Source organism: Haliotis rufescens, unplaced genomic scaffold, assembly GCF_023055435.1.
Source record: "Haliotis rufescens isolate VD_foot unplaced genomic scaffold, xgHalRufe1.0.p SCAF_13, whole genome shotgun sequence".
Taxonomy (NCBI): Eukaryota; Metazoa; Mollusca; class Gastropoda; order Lepetellida; family Haliotidae; genus Haliotis; species Haliotis rufescens.
In genome coordinates this window covers 18,426,084-18,448,507 of record NW_025963813.1, presented here as the reverse complement: position 1 = coordinate 18,448,507, position 22,424 = coordinate 18,426,084, and the positions used below count along the sequence as shown (strand labels likewise).

The following is a 22,424-nucleotide window of genomic DNA, read 5'->3' as shown; positions in this document are numbered from 1 at the left end:
TCTATTTCGAATTTTATTCGATTTCGAAGTGAGGTTTGAAGAGGAGGGACATATGTGTCGCTGTGGCATCAAGAGGATGCATTGCACTCTGAAAAAACAATAATGATGCCATAACAACAGATAATGTAACTGATAATAATAACAAACAAACTCGCTGACGAGGACGAGTTTGTTTATTTTTATTATTAATTACACAGTCCTGTAGTTCAATACAGATGTAGGTGAACATTCGACTGAAGCATGAGCAACTTATGAATGACTTACACTCAGGAAAGTAGTCCATCATCATCTGACCCCAGGGTGCCGTTGTACAAAACAACCTTAGCGCTACGACCGTCGTAAGTCTATATTAAGGTATGGGAGTTACAATCACATCAGCGATAAGATCGCTTTGTACCAGGGCACCCTTGTCATCACCATGGAGTAGCCAATCACGGGCCTGGAATTTGATCTCACACATATGTTTGATACCAGTTATCTCAAATGGGTTTCTCAACCACAGGTGTGTAAGAAAATACCTCTATTACATGTCAAGCATCATATTAGTTATCCAATCATTATAGAATGCGCTGTACAGCTGTAAATGATATTGTTTATCTATATGTGTATATGGGCCAATGGACTTTCATACAATAAAGATTGATTGATTGACAGCACCTTGAAGGAATAACCCTTTCTCTACATTGACGGCTCCTTGAAGGAACAACCCTCTCTCTACATTAACAGCTCCTTGAAGGAATAAACCTCTCTCTACATTGACAGCACCTTGAAGCTCTCTCTACATTGACAGCTCCTTGAAGGAATAACCCTCACTCTACATTGACAGCACCTTGAAGCTCTCTCTACATTGACAGCTCCTTGAAGGAATAACCTTCTCTCTACATTGACAGCTCCTTAAAGCTCTCTCTACATTGACAGCTCCTTGAAGGAATAACCCTCTCTCTACATTGACAGCTCCTTACAGCTCTCTCTACATTGACAGCTCCTTGAAGGAACAACCCTCACTCTACACTGACAACTCCTTGAAAGAATAACCCTCTCTCTTCATTGAGAGCTCCTTACAGCTCTCTCTACATTGACAGCTCCTTGAAGGAACAACCCTCACTCTACACTGACAGCACCTTGAAGAAATAACCCTCTTTCTACATTGACAGCTCCTTGAAGCTCTCACTACATTGACAACTCCTTGATTTAACAACCCTCACTCTACACTGACATCACCTTGAAGCTCCTTCTACATTGACAGCACCTTGAAGGAATAACCCTCTCTCTACATTGACAGCTCCTTGAAGCTCTCTCTACATTGACAGCACCTTGAAGGAATAACCCTCTCTCTACATTGACAGCACCTTGAAGGAATAACTCTCTTTCTACATTGACAGCTCCTTGAAGCTCTCACTACATTGACAACTCCTTGATTTAACAACCCTCACTCTACACTGACATCACCTTGAAGCTCCTTCTACATTGACAGCTCCTTGAAGGAATAACCCTCTTTCTACACTGACAGCTCCTTGAAGGAATAACCCTCTTTCTACACTGACAGCTCCTTGAAGCGATAACCCTCACTCTAAACTGACAGATCCTTGAAGATCTTTCTACATTGACAGCTTCTTGAAGGAATATCCCTCACTCTACATTGACAGCTCCTTGAAGCTCTCTCTCTACATTGACAGCTCCTTGAAGGAACAACCCTAACTCTACACTGACAGCACCTGGAAGCTCCTTCTACATTGACAGCTCCTTGAAGGAATAACCCTCACTCTACATTGACAGCTCCTTGAAGGAATAACCCTCACTCTATATTGACAGCTCCTTGAAGGAATAACCCTAACTCTACACTAACAGCACCTTGAAGCTCCTTCTACATTGACAGCTCCTTGAAGAGCAACCCTCACTCTATATTGACAGCTCCTTGAAGGAATAACCCTCTCTCTACATTGACAGCACCTTGAAGCTCTCTCTACATTGACAGCTCCTTGAAGGAATAACCCTCACTCTACATTGACAGCTCCTTGAAGGAATAACCCTCACTCTATGTTGACAGCTCCTTGAAGGGAAAAACCCTCTCTCTACACTGACAGCTCCTTGAAGGAATAACCCTCTCTCTACATTGACAGCTCCTTGAATGGAAAAACCCTCACTCTGCACTGACAGCACCTTGAAGCTCTCTCTACATTGACAGCACCTTGAAGGAACAACCCTCAATGTACATTGACAGCTCCTTGAAGGAATAACCCTCTCTCTACATTGACAGCACCTTGATGGAACCACCCTTTCTCTACATTGACAGCTCCTTGAAGCTCTCTCTACATTGACAGGAGTATCTACATTTCATTTTTGTCTGTTTGTTTCTACTAGAAATGCATATACATTTAAAATGTCAAATTGTCTTGACATGATGAGTATATTACTGATAGAACGTCGCGCTATGGCTGAAAGCCTTTGCGACGTAAAATTTCATATTTCCATTTTATATTTTATACTACCACTGCTGCCACTGTGGTTATTACCACTGTTATTACATAGAGATTACTACACGAGTGTCTGTCAGATACCATTGATCTTACAACGAGTTGTTTCAAAACGTATCTAACAAGCGAAAGTGAGTTAGATACGCTTTGTAACAACGAGTTGTAAGATCAATGGTATCTGACAGGCACGAGTGCAATAATCTGTTTCTTACACACCTAAAAATCGCACCTTTTTAGCATCGAACCGATGAATTTTGTCTATTCTCATGATTGCAGTAGCGCATTAATACATAACACCACTGTCATAAGTGACGTCATCCTATGTGCTGCTTACTACTCATAAATAATGTGACCCTACACAAAAAGGTTTATGTCATATCTGTGGATTATCAAGGCGATGATGAAAATGCAAACTAGACAAAAACAAAGAACACGCTGGGTGCTAAGTTGAAAGTTTACACCTCAAAGAAATTACCAAATATGTACAACAATGATTACGTCCGTATGACATCACTACCGGTGACCGACTTTTACAAAATGGCGTGTTCGCTGACAACAGAACGCAGGATTTCCAGTGGAGGATTTTCGTTGATTGAGGGATCGTATACACATAAATGGGTCACGTAAGTAATCAGAAACATTCTGACAATCTGCGTACTGTTATTTGTTTACCATGTTTTCCAATGTAACAAAGAGAATTAGTCAGAAATGCAGATAACTACCGTCATCGTTATGCGTGATTTAGCGTCAGTCATGGCGTCACACAGGCCGGAAACTTTTACGGTTTCTGTTGAATTTACCACATCATTGTAATGTATATATGTGTTATTCCATAATTAGTGCAACGATACTCTTCCCATGAATATTCTCAAACGCGTGATCGAGCCAATGTATGTAACAATTAGACGAAAGTACCTCTAAAAATGCTACACAGTGTAAAACCTGAATTTTGCTTTGTTTACATATCAGCAAGTACAGTTTTCCGAGCACAGTTTTCGTTTCCATACCTAATTTATTTCGCATGATTTCATCTAGATAGTTTGCATTGGTGACAAAGACCATTTATCCATTGTTTCGAAAATGTATGAGGACTTCAGGGATGCATGTATAGCAGCTGAGTTTGAAATATACCTGATCGAATAGGCGTCTCATAACTGGCATTTTGTAAACACAATCCAATATGGCAGAACGTACATTTCGGCGTTCGTGTATGCGTATTTTCCAAAACATTCTAAACGATTCTAGGCTTATCAGCGACATTTCAGAATTATCAGTAGTGATTTGATACCTGTGATCGCTAATATGCTATTTTTCAACTTGAAATATTCGAGAAAATATCCACTATTTAGATTTCTAAATACACAGTAAATATTTATATAACGCCGTGAATATTGTGATTTGGCAAGATTTACAATGGACCTAATTTTCAGAAGTCACTTTCAGTAATTGTCTGAATTGCCTAAAATGACAGTAAATGATGAACAGAATTCAAAACTGTGAAGTGTATTAGTCTGCGTGATGTAGATCTATTTCGAATTTTATTCGATTTCGAAGTGAGGTTTGAAGAGGAGGGACATATGTGTCGCTGTGGCATCAAGAGGATGCATTGCACTCTGAAAAAACAATAATGATGCCATAACAACAGATAATGTAACTGATAATAATAACAAACAAACTCGCTGACGAGGACGAGTTTGTTTATTTTTATTATTAATTACACAGTCCTGTAGTTCAATACAGATGTAGGTGAACATTCGACTGAAGCATGAGCAACTTATGAATGACTTACACTCAGGAAAGTAGTCCATCATCATCTGACCCCAGGGTGCCGTTGTACAAAACAACCTTAGCGCTACGACCGTCGTAAGTCTATATTAAGGTATGGGAGTTACAATCACATCAGCGATAAGATCGCTTTGTACCAGGGCACCCTTGTCATCACCATGGAGTAGCCAATCACGGGCCTGGAATTTGATCTCACACATATGTTTGATACCAGTTATCTCAAATGGGTTTCTCAACCACAGGTGTGTAAGAAAATACCTCTATTACATGTCAAGCATCATATTAGTTATCCAATCATTATAGAATGCGCTGTACAGCTGTAAATGATATTGTTTATCTATATGTGTATATGGGCCAATGGACTTTCATACAATAAAGATTGATTGATTGACAGCACCTTGAAGGAATAACCCTTTCTCTACATTGACGGCTCCTTGAAGGAACAACCCTCTCTCTACATTAACAGCTCCTTGAAGGAATAAACCTCTCTCTACATTGACAGCACCTTGAAGCTCTCTCTACATTGACAGCTCCTTGAAGGAATAACCCTCACTCTACATTGACAGCACCTTGAAGCTCTCTCTACATTGACAGCTCCTTGAAGGAATAACCTTCTCTCTACATTGACAGCTCCTTAAAGCTCTCTCTACATTGACAGCTCCTTGAAGGAATAACCCTCTCTCTACATTGACAGCTCCTTACAGCTCTCTCTACATTGACAGCTCCTTGAAGGAACAACCCTCACTCTACACTGACAACTCCTTGAAAGAATAACCCTCTCTCTTCATTGAGAGCTCCTTACAGCTCTCTCTACATTGACAGCTCCTTGAAGGAACAACCCTCACTCTACACTGACAGCACCTTGAAGAAATAACCCTCTTTCTACATTGACAGCTCCTTGAAGCTCTCACTACATTGACAACTCCTTGATTTAACAACCCTCACTCTACACTGACATCACCTTGAAGCTCCTTCTACATTGACAGCACCTTGAAGGAATAACCCTCTCTCTACATTGACAGCTCCTTGAAGCTCTCTCTACATTGACAGCACCTTGAAGGAATAACCCTCTCTCTACATTGACAGCACCTTGAAGGAATAACTCTCTTTCTACATTGACAGCTCCTTGAAGCTCTCACTACATTGACAACTCCTTGATTTAACAACCCTCACTCTACACTGACATCACCTTGAAGCTCCTTCTACATTGACAGCTCCTTGAAGGAATAACCCTCTTTCTACACTGACAGCTCCTTGAAGGAATAACCCTCTTTCTACACTGACAGCTCCTTGAAGCGATAACCCTCACTCTAAACTGACAGATCCTTGAAGATCTTTCTACATTGACAGCTTCTTGAAGGAATATCCCTCACTCTACATTGACAGCTCCTTGAAGCTCTCTCTCTACATTGACAGCTCCTTGAAGGAACAACCCTAACTCTACACTGACAGCACCTGGAAGCTCCTTCTACATTGACAGCTCCTTGAAGGAATAACCCTCACTCTACATTGACAGCTCCTTGAAGGAATAACCCTCACTCTATATTGACAGCTCCTTGAAGGAATAACCCTAACTCTACACTAACAGCACCTTGAAGCTCCTTCTACATTGACAGCTCCTTGAAGAGCAACCCTCACTCTATATTGACAGCTCCTTGAAGGAATAACCCTCTCTCTACATTGACAGCTCCTTGAAGGAATAACCCTCACTCTACATTGACAGCTCCTTAAAGGTAAAAACCCTCACTCTACACTGAGAGCATCTTGAAGCTCCCTCTACATTGCCAGCTCCTAGCAGGAACAATGCACTCTCTATGTTGACAGCTCCTTGAAGGAATAACCCTCACTCTACATTGACAGCTCCTTCAAGGACCAACCCTCTCTCTACACTGACAGCTCCTTGAGGGAACAACCCTCACTCTACATTAACAGCTCCTTAAGGAACAACCCTCACTCTACATTGACAGCTCCTTGAAGGAACAACCCTCACTCTACGTTGACAGCTCCTTGAAGGAACAACCCTCACTCTACATTGACAGCTCCTTGAAGGAACAACCCTCTCTCTACATTAACAGCACCTTGAAGGAATAACCCTCTCTCTACATTGACAGCTCCTTGAAGGAGCAACCCTCACTCTACATTGACAGCTCCTTGAATGAACAACCCTCACTCTACATCGACAGCTCCTTGAAGGAACAGCCCTCACTCTACGTTGACAGCTGCTTGAAGGAACAGCCCTCACTCTACATTGACAGCTCCTTGAAACTCTCTCTACATTGACAGCTCCTTAAAGGAATAACCGTCTCTCTACATTGACAGCTCCTTGAAGGAGCAACCCTCACTCTACATTGACAGCACCTTGAAGGAACAACCCTCACTCTACATTGACAGCTCCTTGAAGCTCTCTCTACATTGACAGCTCCTTGAAGGAACAGCCCTCACTGTACATTGACAGCTCCTTGAAGGAGCAACCCTCACTCTACATTGACAGCTCCTTGAAGGAACAACCCTCACTCCACATTGACAGCTCCTTGAAGCTCTCTCTACATTGACAGCTCCTTGAAGGAGCAACCCTCACTCTACATTGACAGCTCCTTGAAGCTTTCTCTACATTGACAGCTCCTTGAAGGAACAACCCTCACTCTACATTAACAGCTCCTTAAAAGAATAACCCTCTCTCTACATTGACAGCTCCTTGGAGGAACAACCCTCACTCTACGTTGACAGCTCCTTGAAGGAACAACCCTCACTCTACACTGACAGCTCCTTGAAGCTCTCTCTGCATTGACAGCTCCTTGAAGGAACAACCCTCACTCTACACTGACAGCTCCTTGAAGCTCTTTCTACATTGACAGCTCCTTGAAGGAACAACCCTCACTCTACACTGACAGCTCCTTGAAGCTCTTTCTACATTGACGGCTCCTTGGAGGAACAACCCTCACTCTACACTGACAGCTCCTTGAAGCTCTTTCTACATTGACGGCTCCTTGAAGGAATAACCCTTACTCTACGTTGACAGTTCCTTGAAGGGAAAACCCCTCACTCGACACTGACAGCTCCTTGAAGGAATAACCCTCTCTCTACACTGACAGCTCCTTAAAGTTCTCTCTCTACATTGACAGCTCCTTGAAGGAATAACCCTCACTCTATATTGACAGCTCTTTGAAGGAATAACCCTCACTCTACATTGACAGCTCCTTGAAGGAACAACCCTCTCTCTACACTGACAGCTCCTTGAAGCTCTCTCTCTACGTTGACAGCTCCTTGAAGGAACAACCCTCACTCTTCACTGACAGCTCCTTGAAGCTCTCACTACATTGACAGCTCCTTGAAGGAACAACCCTCACTCTACACTGACAGCTCCTTGAAGCTCTTTCTACATTGACGGCTCCTTGAAGGAATAACCCTTACTCTACACTGACAGCTCCTTGAAGCTCTCTCTACGTTGACAGCTCCTTGAAGGAACAACCCTCTCTCTACATTGACAGCTCCTTGAAGCTCTCACTACATTGACAACTCCTTGATTTAACAACCCTCACTCTACACTGACATCACCTTGAAGCTCCTTCTACATTGACAGCTCCTTGAAGGAATAACCCTCTTTCTACACTGACAGCTCCTTGAAGGAATAACCCTCTTTCTACACTGACAGCTCCTTGAAGCGATAACCCTCACTCTAAACTGACAGATCCTTGAAGATCTTTCTACATTGACAGCTTCTTGAAGGAATATCCCTCACTCTACATTGACAGCTCCTTGAAGCTCTCTCTCTACATTGACAGCTCCTTGAAGGAACAACCCTAACTCTACACTGACAGCACCTGGAAGCTCCTTCTACATTGACAGCTCCTTGAAGGAATAACCCTCACTCTACATTGACAGCTCCTTGAAGGAATAACCCTCACTCTATATTGACAGCTCCTTGAAGGAATAACCCTAACTCTACACTAACAGCACCTTGAAGCTCCTTCTACATTGACAGCTCCTTGAAGGAACAACCCTCACTCTATATTGACAGCTCCTTGAAGGAATAACCCTCTCTCTACATTGACAGCTCCTTGAAGGAATAACCCTCACTCTACATTGACAGCTCCTTAAAGGTAAAAACCCTCACTCTACACTGAGAGCACCTTGAAGCTCCCTCTACATTGCCAGCTCCTAGCAGGAACAATGCACTCTCTATGTTGACAGCTCCTTGAAGGAATAACCCTCACTCTACATTGACAGCTCCTTCAAGGACCAACCCTCTCTCTACACTGACAGCTCCTTGAGGGAACAACCCTCACTCTACATCAACAGCTCCTTAAGGAACAACCCTCACTCTACATTGACAGCTCCTTGAAGGAACAACCCTCACTCTACGTTGACAGCTCCTTGAAGGAATAACCCTCACTCTACATTGACAGCTCCTTAAAGGTAAAAACCCTCACTCTACACTGAGAGCACCTTGAAGCTCCCTCTACATTGCCAGCTCCTAGCAGGAACAATGCACTCTCTATGTTGACAGCTCCTTGAAGGAATAACCCTCACTCTACATTGACAGCTCCTTCAAGGATCAACCCTCTCTCTACACTGACAGCTCCTTGAGGGAACAACCCTCACTCTACATCAACAGCTCCTTAAGGAACAACCCTCACTCTACATTGACAGCTCCTTGAAGGAACAACCCTCACTCTACGTTGACAGCTCCTTGAAGGAACAACCCTCACTCTACATTGACAACTCCTTGAAGGAACAACCCTCTCTCTACATTAACAGCACCTTGAAGGAATAACCCTCTCTCTACATTGACAGCTCCTTGAAGGAGCAACCCTCACTCTACATCGACAGCTCCTTGAATGAACAACCCTCACTCTACATCGACAGCTCCTTGAAGGAACAGCCCTCACTCTACGTTGACAGCTGCTTGAAGGAACAGCCCTCACTCTACATTGACAGCTCCTTGAAACTCTCTCTACATTGACAGCTCCTTAAAGGAATAACCGTCTCTCTACATTGACAGCTCCTTGAAGGAGCAACCCTCACTCTACATTGACAGCACCTTGAAGGAACAACCCTCACTCTACATTGACGGCTCCTTGAAGCTCTCTCTACATTGACAGCTCCTTGAAGGAACAGCCCTCACTGTACATTGACAGCTCCTTGAAGGAGCAACCCTCACTCTACATTGACAGCTCCTTGAAGGAACAACCCTCACTCCACATTGACAGCTCCTTGAAGCTCTCTCTACATTGACAGCTCCTTGAAGGAGCAACCCTCACTCTACATTGACAGCTCCTTGAAGCTTTCTCTACATTGACAGCTCCTTGAAGGAACAACCCTCACTCTACATTAACAGCTCCTTAAAAGAATAACCCTCTCTCTACATTGACAGCTCCTTGGAGGAACAACCCTCACTCTACGTTGACAGCTCCTTGAAGGAATAACCCTCACTCTACACTGACAGCTCCTTGAAGCTCTCTCTACATTGACAGCTCCTTGAAGGAACAACCCTCACTCTACACTGACAGCTCCTTGAAGCTCTTTCTACATTGACAGCTCCTTGAAGGAACAACCCTCACTCTACACTGACAGCTCCTTGAAGCTCTTTCTACATTGACGGCTCCTTGGAGGAACAACCCTCACTCTACACTGACAGCTCCTTAAAGTTCTCTCTCTACATTGACTGCTCCTTGAAGGAATAACCCTTACTCTACGTTGACAGTTCCTTGAAGGGAAAACCCCTCACTCGACACTGACAGCTCCTTGAAGGAATAACCCTCTCTCTACACTGACAGCTCCTTAAAGTTCTCTCTCTACATTGACAGCTCCTTGAAGGAATAACCCTCACTCTATATTGACAGCTCTTTGAAGGAATAACCCTCACTCTACATTGACAGCTCCTTGAAGGAACAACCCTCACTCTACACTGACAGCTCCTTGAAGCTCTCTCTCTACGTTGACAGCTCCTTGAAGGAACAACCCTCACTCTTCACTGACAGCTCCTTGAAGCTCTCTCTACATTGACAGCTCCTTGAAGGAACAACCCTCACTCTACACTGACAGCTCCTTGAAGCTCTTTCTACATTGACGGCTCCTTGAAGGAATAACCCTTACTCTACACTGACAGCTCCTTAAAGTTCTCTCTCTACATTGACAGCTCCTTGAAGGAATAACCCTTACTCTACGTTGACAGTTCCTTGAAGGGAAAACCCCTCACTCGACACTGACAGCTCCTTGAAGGAATAACCCTCTCTCTACACTGACAGCTCCTTAAAGTTCTCTCTCTACATTGACAGCTCCTTGAAGGAATAACCCTCACTCTATATTGACAGCTCTTTGAAGGAATAACCCTCACTCTACATTGACAGCTCCTTGAAGGAACAACCCTCACTCTACACTGACAGCTCCTTGAAGCTCTCTCTCTACGTTGACAGCTCCTTGAAGGAACAACCCTCACTCTTCACTGACAGCTCCTTGAAGCTCTCTCTACATTGACAGCTCCTTGAAGGAACAACCCTCACTCTACACTGACAGCTCCTTGAAGCTCTTTCTACATTGACGGCTCCTTGAAGGAATAACCCTTACTCTACACTGACAGCTCCTTGAAGCTCTCTCTACGTTGACAGCTCCTTGAAGGAACAACCCTCTCTCTACACTGACAGCTCCTTGAAGCTCTTTCTACATTGACAGCTCCTTGAAGGAACAACCCTCACTCTACACTGACAGCTCCTTGAAGCTCTCTCTACATTGACAGCTTCTTGAAGGAACAACCCTCACTCTACACTGACAGCTCCTTGAAGCTCTTTCTACATTGACGGCTCCTTGAAGGAATAACCCTTACTCTACATTGACAGTTCCTTGAAGGGAAAACCCCTCACTCGACACTGACAGCTCCTTGAAGGAATAACCCTCTCTCTACACTGACAGCTCCTTAAAGTTCTCTCTCTACATTGACAGCTCCTTGAGGGAATAACCCTCACTCTATATTGACAGCTCCTTGAAGGAATAACCCTCACTCTACATTGACAGCTCCTTGAAGGAACAACCCTCTCTCTACACTGACAGCTCCTTGAAGTTCTCTCTCTACGTTGACAGCTCCTTGAAGGAACAACCCTCACTCTTCACTGACAGCTCCTTGAAGCTCTCTCTACATTGACAGCTCCTTGAAGGAACAACCCTCACTCTACACTGACAGCTCCTTGAAGCTCTCTCTGAAGGAATAACCCTCACTCTACGTTGACAGCTCCTTGAAGGAACAACCCTCACTCTACAAGATTACTGGTTTTCAGGCATATTCATTAATCTACACACAACAATAATATAGTTGATCTACAGCACTTGATCAATGTTTCATAGTGAATTAGTTAATGTTTTTCAGCAAAGAGACATAGTGGTAAATACTTTCATTCAGATATTTTACTCTTTACTCTGATATGATACCTCTCTAGGTGAAAATAATACCCGCAAATGTCACATCAGATTAACTTTTTAATCAGCCAATCAGACTCGAGGCTTCTAATTTTTCTGTACAAGTGAGTGAATCTTTCAGACCAGCATATTTGATTTCCGTATTTTGTATTTCAGGGTTCACCTGACGTAACCTTTTCTGAAAGATTTTCAGATCCTCACACAGACAGGTGTCAAGTTGAAGTTAATACATTTGGCTCATGCCATAAATTCTGTTAATAAAAAACGAATACTACCAAAATCCATATTTATAGATATAACCTAACGAACTTAACACAAGCAAACATTCACATTTGGTTGAGTGTTGAGATTGCCCACATGGTCAAATTTTTGTGATTCTTATGTCAAAATAAATGAAGTTGTCTCAAATTTGGACCCATACTTTAGAGGTTGATGCAGGTCATCATAATTATATAAAGAAATGTCGCCAAACTAACAATAATAATAAGAAGAAGAATAACAATAATAATAACAATAATAGTAATAGTAATAATAATAATTAAATGTAAATATGAAATGTAGATTATGTAATGAATTTAATGAGACTGTCCAACACATTGTCAGTGGATGCCAAGATTTGGCACAAACACAGTATTTAAAGTGACATGAAGGAGTGGCTCGATCATTTTATTACCGTCTTCGCCATGCTTGTGGTTTTGACACAGAGGTCCACCCATGGTACGACACGGAATATGTAGAGGGCATCATGGAAAATGATAAATACAAAATTCTTTGGAATAGGCCCATTTACAGCCTCAGACATATACAGGCCAACAAACCTGATCTTGTCCTTTTTGATAAATTCAATGAAATCATTTATATCATAAAATTTTCTGTCTCCTTTGACACTAATGTGATTGACAAGATTGAGGAAAAACATGCAAAATATGCGGACCTCGCTTTCGAAATGTCACTCTTGCATCCCAAGAATCAAGTTGTCCGACTCCCCATTGTTCTCGGTGCCTTAGGTTTGGTACCTCCCAATCTGTTGGCTGACATTGGGAGAGTACCCTGGTTTGCTTCCAGGAATACAGCCATTCTGACAATCTGGGTAATGCAGAAGGCTGCAGTGTTGGGGAGTCTTCACATTCTCCGAAACGTTCTGGGTGGGTTTGACTTGGCAGCGCTTCCTGGGAGAAGTCCCATTCACTGTCTGGGCTGCGTGTAGAGGGGGCAAGGGCCCTGAGCTGATGATGAGCCTAACCAGCCTGGCTGTGCCAGGATCACCCAAACCCTCTTTGCTGCATTTTTTATTTTAATCTGTTTATAATAATAATAATAATAATAATAATAATAATAGCAATAGTAATCAGAATAGAATTACAAAACTATGGTTACCAGAAGGTGAAAAAAACATTATAAAGATTATAAAAAAAATAAAATAAAATCCATGTTTATAATCCTATCAAATAACTCAATCAGTCCTGAAGCCCAACTGTAGTATTTACTTTTTTGTTTAGTGAGATATATTAAACAAACTTCATGTTAAACTCTCACATACGGACCACTGACATATCCTCAAGAAAAAAGTCTGTCAGTATTCTGAGTCAAGAGATTCAGATGAAACACACCAACAGCCCATAGCAAGATTAAATCAGAGGATATAGGATGGCGATCACTTGATCCATGAGTCAAAGGTTCTTGTCTCTGGTGCGTCTCTGAGGGTCATAATACAAGAGGTAGAAATTGAAACTATAGCACTTCTTCAAGGAGAATATAAAAGAAGAAAAAACTATGAAAAAAATGTTAAAATATTGTACAGGCCTTTAGGTTCTAGTCTTAAACATCAGATCATGTCAGACTGGCCACTGATGGACACCGTCATCTTTGTCTGTGTCCAAGATAAAAGCATCACTGAAGATTAACACAAAATGTGATTTTTTAGAAACATCTATCAAACGGTAAAACATTTTGACAATAAAAATACTTCCTTGTTTAATCAGATATGACGTAAAACCATTTCACTCCAAAGTATAAATTCTAAATTCATAAAAATATTTTTATCAAAAAAGCCGAATTGTGATTATTTTTGATTCAGTGTTTCTATACTAAATGCTGCGTCAACTGTTTGAAATGACAAGCCACAAATTTATGCTTTGGTTGAAAATTGTACAATTTGTGAAAACTTCATGGGGCTTAACGCCTCCCACTTTGGCCTTATCAATAGAATTTCCATCACTTAATGGCCTTATAATGGGTAACTTCTTCATTATAAAAATTACTTTACGCATTTTCCTACTAAAAATTGATTATTCACCACTTAACAGATACCACGAGGGTTGTTATGAAATACATTAACTGCGAACATTTCTGCGATGATCCTACTAAAGTCAGATTCATTTCACATCTTCATGACAATATTATTGCATTTTCTACATTAGAGAAATAGAATATGGAAAAAAGGATTAACAGTCTGCTCTCATAAACTCTTTCTCCTTCTGTATATTTCATCCTAACTAAACTCTTGGGATGTGGCAAAAAAGACATGATCCAAGAAGATACTTTTTTATAATGAAATAAGAAAAGTTTTTTTGATGACATTACTGGATGCTGGTACTTGTCAGTAGAAATATTACACTATTACTACAATGAACAGATAAATTTGGATAACACTTCACCTCATCAATGAAGCTATCTGATTTCTATATTAGATTAGTAAGTAGAACAAGCAACATATGATGCTAATGTACGATGATCATTTTTAACCGATGACCGATCGTTTACTTTGGGCTAAGAGTAAAAAAAACATTGTGGAAAAAAAGTGATTTGACATAAGAAAAAATTATATGATCAGCCTTTCATTAAATATATTCATCCTTCCACACAAACACACTCATCATTTAGTTAGATTTTAAATATTGCTTAATATTGTATATAATTTCTGGCAAATGTGCACAACATCCACCAACCAATGCTAATGATCAGTTGTGATAAACCAGTATAACATTTGATCACTGTGAAGTGACAACAGATTCCCAACTCTAGCAAATGGTTAAAAACACTTCAATTGTCCAGAACAAGGTAATCTAACTGATAAATGTGAGAAGTGACCTTATGCTAAATATATTAAAAACCTCCATCATAAAAATATTTAAGTTTGTTTTAAAAACAGGTTATTAATTTGTCATTCAACCCAAAAGCATAATCAGGTGATTGTTGAAATAGATGGTAATAGTAATATGTAATATTAAATGTAATATTAAATGTAATAAAATAGTAATATGAAAGAATCAGGTGTTTCTTAACTTTTTTTAGTGGTACATGTATATGGCGCTATATGGCTGCGATATTGCTGATGCGACGTTACTTTTAGTTCACTCACTTTGTCTATATATACTGAACACAAAAACTTCATGAGAATTTTGGGGGATATTTTTTTGAAATTATGCTGTCTTCTCTACAAAACATTATATATATAAATATTCATGATCACTATGTTTTTTGTTCAGTATAATTATGTTGTTACAAATGGTTAACATATTCCTGATGCGTTGTTACATTTTAACTCATTCCCCCACATTGTTTACAAATCCGACAACTCATAATATGACAAATCTAGAATAACAAGAACATTTTTGAGTCAATAATGAACCTGAACACACAACTAAATGCCTGTATCTACCTGTAAATAACATGTTTTTTAAGTCAAGACTGTCAACAAAGTTCGAAATGAGAAAACATTCCAAGGTGGTCAACAAAGCAACCTTACCCTCCTGTACATCCCAATATTGACAGTTTGTGTCATAAATCATTTTTTCAAAAGGGAAAATGTTTTATTTTGACCACTGACCCTCCAGCTGTTTTTAAATCTGTAAGCCATCTGTTTCAGATAATGATTCCTTGGTGTTTGTTGGTGCCAGCAGACAAGTACTCTTAGTAATTACAGCTGCTTGTGAAGAATGGCTTCCACTAATTGTACAAGACTATGTAATAATGCATTCCAAACAACTAATCTTTAAGCTATTCAGTGGGGTAGACACAGTGACTTATGTCCACCATTCATATCAGGCCACTTGTTTGCCAACATTACGCTTTCTGGAGAAAACTACAAGTCCGATCATAGGTTAGGTAGTCCTGGACAAGTGGCCATTGCAGTTAGCTTATTAGAGTAGAATCTGTCCAATTCAGACTGCGTTGAGACATGTTAAAATGTCTGGTTGACGTCGAGGTCCTGATTACACAGAGTACAAAAACTTGGACTGAAGACAAAATGAAAAGCAACAATCATGTTTCTTTGCATACACATACATTGTACATGAAATATTGACCTGGACTGGTATTAGGTACACATTAAAACATTCTTTACTTGAAAAAGTCACTGAGAACGGAGATCTTATGTTTCTGAAGATTGTTTTTCAAAATCATGTCAATACACCTTTTCTTTGATGGTCGCATAGCCATGGTGATTGATAATGACAAGCTGTGTTTACCATTATTTATTGACACGTTCATGACATTGAGTTTCTCATTAACAGGTGAGTAAAATCAAAGTAACAAAGCGTACAACAGAAATCAACAGGACTACATGCAGGATTAGCAAGGTTGTTTTAGCTGACGATGACTGAGATAACTTCAAAGTGAGAGAATCCAGTCCAGTCCTGTCCAGTCTTGACCTGTCCGATTAAGACAGCTTCTTTTCAATAGCAAATTGGTTGGGGATCGGAGAAAAAGTCCAGTTTTAAACCAGTCAGATTTATACAGCTTCTTTTCAATAGCAAATTGGTTGGGGAACGGAGAAAAGTCCAGTTTTAAACCAGTCCGATTTATACAACTTCTTTTCAATAGCAAATTGGTTGGGGACCGGAGAAAAAGGTTCAGTTTGAAACCAGTCCAATCTGGCCCAGTCTGAGTTATACAGCTTCTTTTCAATAGCAAATTGGTTGGGGAACAGAGAAAAGTCCAGTTTTAAACCAGTCCGATTTATACAGCTTCTTTTCAATAGCAAATTGGTTGGGGAACGGAGAAAAGTCCAGTTTTAAACCAGTCCGATTTATACAGCTTCTTTTCAATAGCAAATTGGTTGGGGAACAGAGAAAAAGTCCAGTTTTAAACCAGTCCGATCTGGCCCAGTCTGAGTTATACAGCTTCTTTTCAATAGCAAATTGGTTGGGGAACGGAGAAAAGTCCAGTTTTAAACCAGTCCGATTTATACAGCTTCTTTTCAATAGCAAATTGGTTGGGGAACGGAGAAAAAGTCCAGTTTTAAACCAGTCCGATTTATACAGCTTCTTTTCAATAGCAAATTGGTTTGGGACCAGAGAAAAGGTTCAGTTTTAAACCAGTCCGATCTGGCCCAGTCCAATTTATACTGCTTCTTTTCAATAGTAAATTGGTTGGGGACCAGAGAAAAAGTCTGGTTTTAACCGAAATCAGAATCTGACAGAGTCTAATGTGGACAAATTTAACTGTTCTTTGAAATACATAAATATGCCTTGAATAGTTTCTTTGCAATGTTTTTTTTTGTGAAGAAAGCCTGTCTATATGCCTGAGAAGAATGATCTGTCAAGGTATTTGTAGGTAATAATTAATCAATGGAAGGGAGATGAGTGAGGGAGGGAGGGAGGGAGGCTTGCTTGCTTTCCTTTTAATGCTGACAATATTAAAAACATCCAAAGTGATGCAGGCCTCAGACGTTTACCACTTTGGTGAAACCCATTAGCACAGGTATGGTGCTGACAAACACAACATAACCGGGGCGAACTTGGATTCAAACCCAAGGGGTGAATATGTCCTCCTCTGCTTGCTATGCTAGTCATTCTAAATTATGACTTGCTTTAGGTGTACAGCACAGGTTTCAAACACATGTGGGGAATCATGGCAAACAAATGCTTGAACTGCTTGACACCTGAATTATAACAACATAATGTGTCAATCATTGGTGGCACTAAACCTGGGACCATATAACTACTTCCTAGCTTCATATCAATGATTGACTCAATCATATTTACAGCATCTAGGGCCATTATAAGTAAATACATAAATTGCAAGTGATTCTGTGGCATTTGCTCGGGTAACCAAGGAATTGTTTTTGAAAAGAAAATAAGCCACTCCCTCTATCAGACTACCATTTCCTGTTTGGCTGATAAAAGAGAGGGTGAACTTGTTGCATCATTGCACAAAACAATGTCTACAGTTTTCAAGTGTTAATAATTCTTAAATTATTAGTGTTGACATATTTAATAATAAAAATGAACTTCAATAGGTTTTTGCATTAAAATAAGTATAAATGTAAAAACCGGTGTGCTTTACATATTTACACAGTATGCACATTTTTGTCATGTTTTATACTTTCATAAATGCAAAAAATATTAAAATCATTTTTTAAATATTTTATTTGAATCGGATGAAGGTGGATTCAAAATAAATAAATGATAAAAATAGAGCACAAAATAATGGTCCCCTCTTTACAAAATTATTGTTTAGGGCATAGAAACTTTTACTGTGTTGACAGAAGCATTGTGTTATTCAAGAAAAGACAGGTATTTTCTAAAGTTCAAACATAATGATGATTTGATGCAATAAACTCAGTGGGGCTCAATTTCAGTGAAATTATTGGTCAATGTTCAGGCAACTTTTTATTTCTCAACTTGAAAAACTACAAGCAGGTTTCATTAATAAAATAATTATTGCAAAAACCTTTAACTACCTTTTATAAGTAACAGATATTTTTAGAAGAATTATGAATAAATTATCTGATATTTTCACAGGAAGAACTTTTTGTCCAGAAAAGGTTAGAATCATAATTCTAGCAGATCCATCGATATTTATTATATCTTCAAAGTCAGTATTTGCTCTCATTATTTAAATATTCCAAAAGGTATAGAAATTAACAAATTCATTTCATGAATTTTCACATTTTGATGTGATTAACAAGAACAAAAAGTTTCCTTTCTTTGGTCATGCGTGGAGTTTTGACCTTGAAGACGGGAACTTGACTTCCAGAGGATCAATCTTATCCCCGTTTTAATATGATTAGGTCCTCGCCATGGCGACACTTAATAGATCACTCACTAATGAACTTAGATAATTCAGTGGCCACGAAATTACTGGATTGGTGATAATGTCACACAGAGGGCTGAAGGGGGAGATGAGTTTGGGGGGGATTAGTTTCTGTGAAGATTTATTTCCATTTGGGAAAGGGCTAAAGGTACATACTGAAACATTAAGGATGTGGTGACGGCAGGCGCAGTTCTTACACTGGAAAGAAAATACACCATATTTCCATACTCTTCACTTCCAGAATGTTCTTTTCAAGAAATTACACTTGTTTCAAATTAAAGGTGACCTTACCTCACAAAATAATCTGGATACTAGATAGACATAATCTCAGGCCAGATAATCTGGATTCTAGATAGACATATCCTCAGGCCAGATAATCTGGATTCTAGATAGACATATCCTCAGGCCAGATAATCTGGATTCTAGATAGACATATCCTCAGGCAAGATAATTTGGATACTAGATAGACATATTCTCAGGCCAGATAATCTTGATTCTAGATAGACATATCCTCAGGCCAGATAATCTGGATTCTAGATAGACATATCCTCAGGCAAGATAATCTGGATACTAGATAGACATATCCTCAGGCCAGTGATCTTGATTCTAGATAGACATATCCTCAGGCAAGATAATCTGGATACTAGATAGACATATCCTCAGGCCAGATAATCTGGATACTAGCTAGACATATCCTCAGGCCAGATAATCTTGATACTAGATAGACATATCCTCAGGCCAGATAATCTTGATACTAGATAGACATATCCTCAGGCCAGATAATGATAAAGTACAACTGGCGGGACATATTCTCACTATCCTGCTGATATAAAGTACAACCTGATGGACATATTCTCAACTTTCCATTCTCCCTTCTAGCATCCCATTCTCACTTCTAGCAACACATTCTCACTTCCAGCATCACATTCTAACTTCTAGCAACACATTCTCACTTCTAGCATCCCATTCTCACTTCTAGCAACACATTCTCACTTCTAGCATCCCATTCTCACTTCTAGCAACACATTCTCACTTCTAGCAACACATTCTCACTTCTAGCATCCCATTCTAACTTCTAGCAACACATTCTAACTTCTAGCAACACATTCTCACTTCTAGCATCACATTCTCACTTCTAGCATCACATTCTTACTTCTAGCATCACATTCTCACTTCTAGCAACACATTCTTACTTCTAGCATCACATTCTCACTTCTAGCAACACATTCTCACTTCCAGCAACACATTCCTACTTCTAGCATCACATTCTCACTTCTAGCAACACATTCCTACTTCTAGCATCATATTCTCACTTCTAGCATCACATTCTCACTTCTAGCATCACATTCTCACTTCCAGCATCACATTCTCACTTCTAGCAACACATTCTCACTTCTAGCAACACATACCTACTTCTAGCATCACATTCTCACTTCTAGCATCACATTCTCACCAACACAACCAACCAGGTGGCATTGTGGTCTGTATACTGCAGCCAGGACACAATGACACAAACAACCAGGTGACACTGTGGTCTGTATACTTGAGGCAGAACACAATGACACAACCAACCAGGTGACACTGTGGTCTGTATACTTGAGCCAGCACACAACCAGCCAGGTGACACTGTGGTCTGTATACTTGAGCCAGGACACAACCAACCAGGTGACATTGGGTCTGTATACTTGAGCCAGCACAAAACCAACCAGGTGACACTGTGGTCTGTATACTTGAGCCAGCACAAAACCAACCAGGTGACACTGTGGTCTGTATACTTGAGCCAGCACACAACCAGCCAAGTGACACTGTGGTCTGTATACTTGAGCCAGGACACTATCACACAACCAACCAGGTGACACTGTGGTCTGTATACTTGAGCAAGGACACAACCAACCAGGTGACACTGTGGTCTATATACTTGAGCCAGGACACAACCAACCAGCTGACACTGTGGTCTGTATACTTGAGCCAGCAAACAACCAACCAGGTGACACTGTGGTCTATATACTTGAGCCAGGACACAACCAACCAGGTGACACTGTGGTCTGTATACTTGAGCCAGGACACAACCAACCAGGTGACACTATGGTCTGTATACTTGAGCCAGCAAACAACCAACCAGGTGACACTATGGTCTGTATACTTGAGCCAGGACACAACCAACCAGGTGACACTGTGGTCTGTATACTTGAGCCAGGACACAACCAACCAGGTGACACTGTTGTCTGTATACTTGAGCCAGGACACTATGACACAACCAACCAAGTGACACTGTGGTCTGTATACTTGAGCCAGGACACAACCAGCCAGGTGACACTGTGGTCTGTATACTTGAGCCAGGACACAACCAGCAAGGTGACACTGTGGTCTGTATACTTGAGCCAGCACACAACCAACCAGGTGACACTGTGGTCTGTATACTTGAGCCAGGACACAACCAACCAGGTGACACTATGGTCTGTATACTTGAGCCAGGACACAACCAACCAGGTGACACTGTGGTCTGTATACTTGAGCCAGGACACAACCAACCAGGTGACACTGTGGTCTGTATACTTGAGCCAGGACACAACCAGCCAGGTGACACTGTGGTCTGTATACTTGAGCCAGGACACAACCAGCAAGGTGACACTGTGGTCTGTATACTTGAGCCAGCACACAACCAACCAGGTGACACTGTGGTCTGTATACTTGAGCCAGGACACAACCAACCAGGTGACACTATGGTCTATATACTTGAGCCAGGACACAACCAGCAAGGTGACACTGTGGTCTGTATACTTGAGCCAGCAAACAACCAACCAGGTGACACTATGGTCTGTATACTTGAGCCAGGACACAACCAACCAGGTGACACTGTGGTCTGTATACTTGAGCCAGGACACAACCAACCAGGTGACACTGTTGTCTGTATACTTGAGCCAGGACACTATGACACAACCAACCAAGTGACACTGTGGTCTGTATACTTGAGCCAGGACACAACCAGCCAGGTGACACTGTGGTCTGTATACTTGAGCCAGGACACAACCAGCAAGGTGACACTGTGGTCTGTATACTTGAGCCAGCACACAACCAACCAGGTGACACTGTGGTCTGTATACTTGAGCCAGGACACAACCAGCCAGGTGACACTGTGGTCTATATACTTGAGCCAGGACACAACCAACCAGGTGACACTGTGGTCTGTATACTTGAGCCAGGACACAACCAACCAGGTGACACTGTGGTCTGTATACTTGAGCCAGGACACAACCAACCAGGTGACACTGTGGTCTGTATACTTGAGCCAGGACACAACCAACCAGGTGACACTGTGGTCTGTATACGTGAGCCAGGACACAACCAACCAGGTGACACTGTGGTCTGTATACTTGAGCCAGGACACAACCAACCAGGTGACACTGTGGTCTGTATACTTGAGCCAGCACACAACCAGCCAGGTGACACTGTGGTCTATATACTTGAGCCAGGACACAATGACACAACCAACCAGGTGACACTGTGGTCTGTATACTTGAGCCAGCACACAACCAACCAGGTGACACGGTGGAGATGCGATACACTAATCAATGATGCATTTTCATAAAAGGTTAATAAATTGGAACAATTCCTTTTGAAATATAAATTTATATTTGTCATAATGATATAGTACAAATCTTTTGCAGGATCACAACAGCAAACAACATTAGACTTGATAGGAGTGAGTTAAAGACC

At 40.9% G+C, this 22,424-nt stretch overlaps 1 protein-coding gene across 1 annotated transcript; it reads left to right on the top strand.

The window, feature by feature from the left end:
• The first annotated feature begins 21,160 nt into the window (after positions 1-21,160).
• Positions 21,161-22,207, top strand: LOC125378867 (spermidine/spermine N(1)-acetyltransferase-like protein 1). Its single transcript, XM_048394850.1, has one exon. The coding sequence runs from the start codon at positions 21,161-21,163 to the stop codon at positions 22,205-22,207; it is 1,047 nt and encodes a 348-aa protein (XP_048250807.1).
• The last annotated feature ends 217 nt before the right edge of the window (positions 22,208-22,424 follow it).

What these genes read in the sequence shown, in the direction of transcription:
- LOC125378867 (XM_048394850.1), top strand. Translation starts at nt 21,161, where the DNA reads ATGGTCTGTATACTTGAGCCAGGACACAACCAACCAGGTGACACTGTG.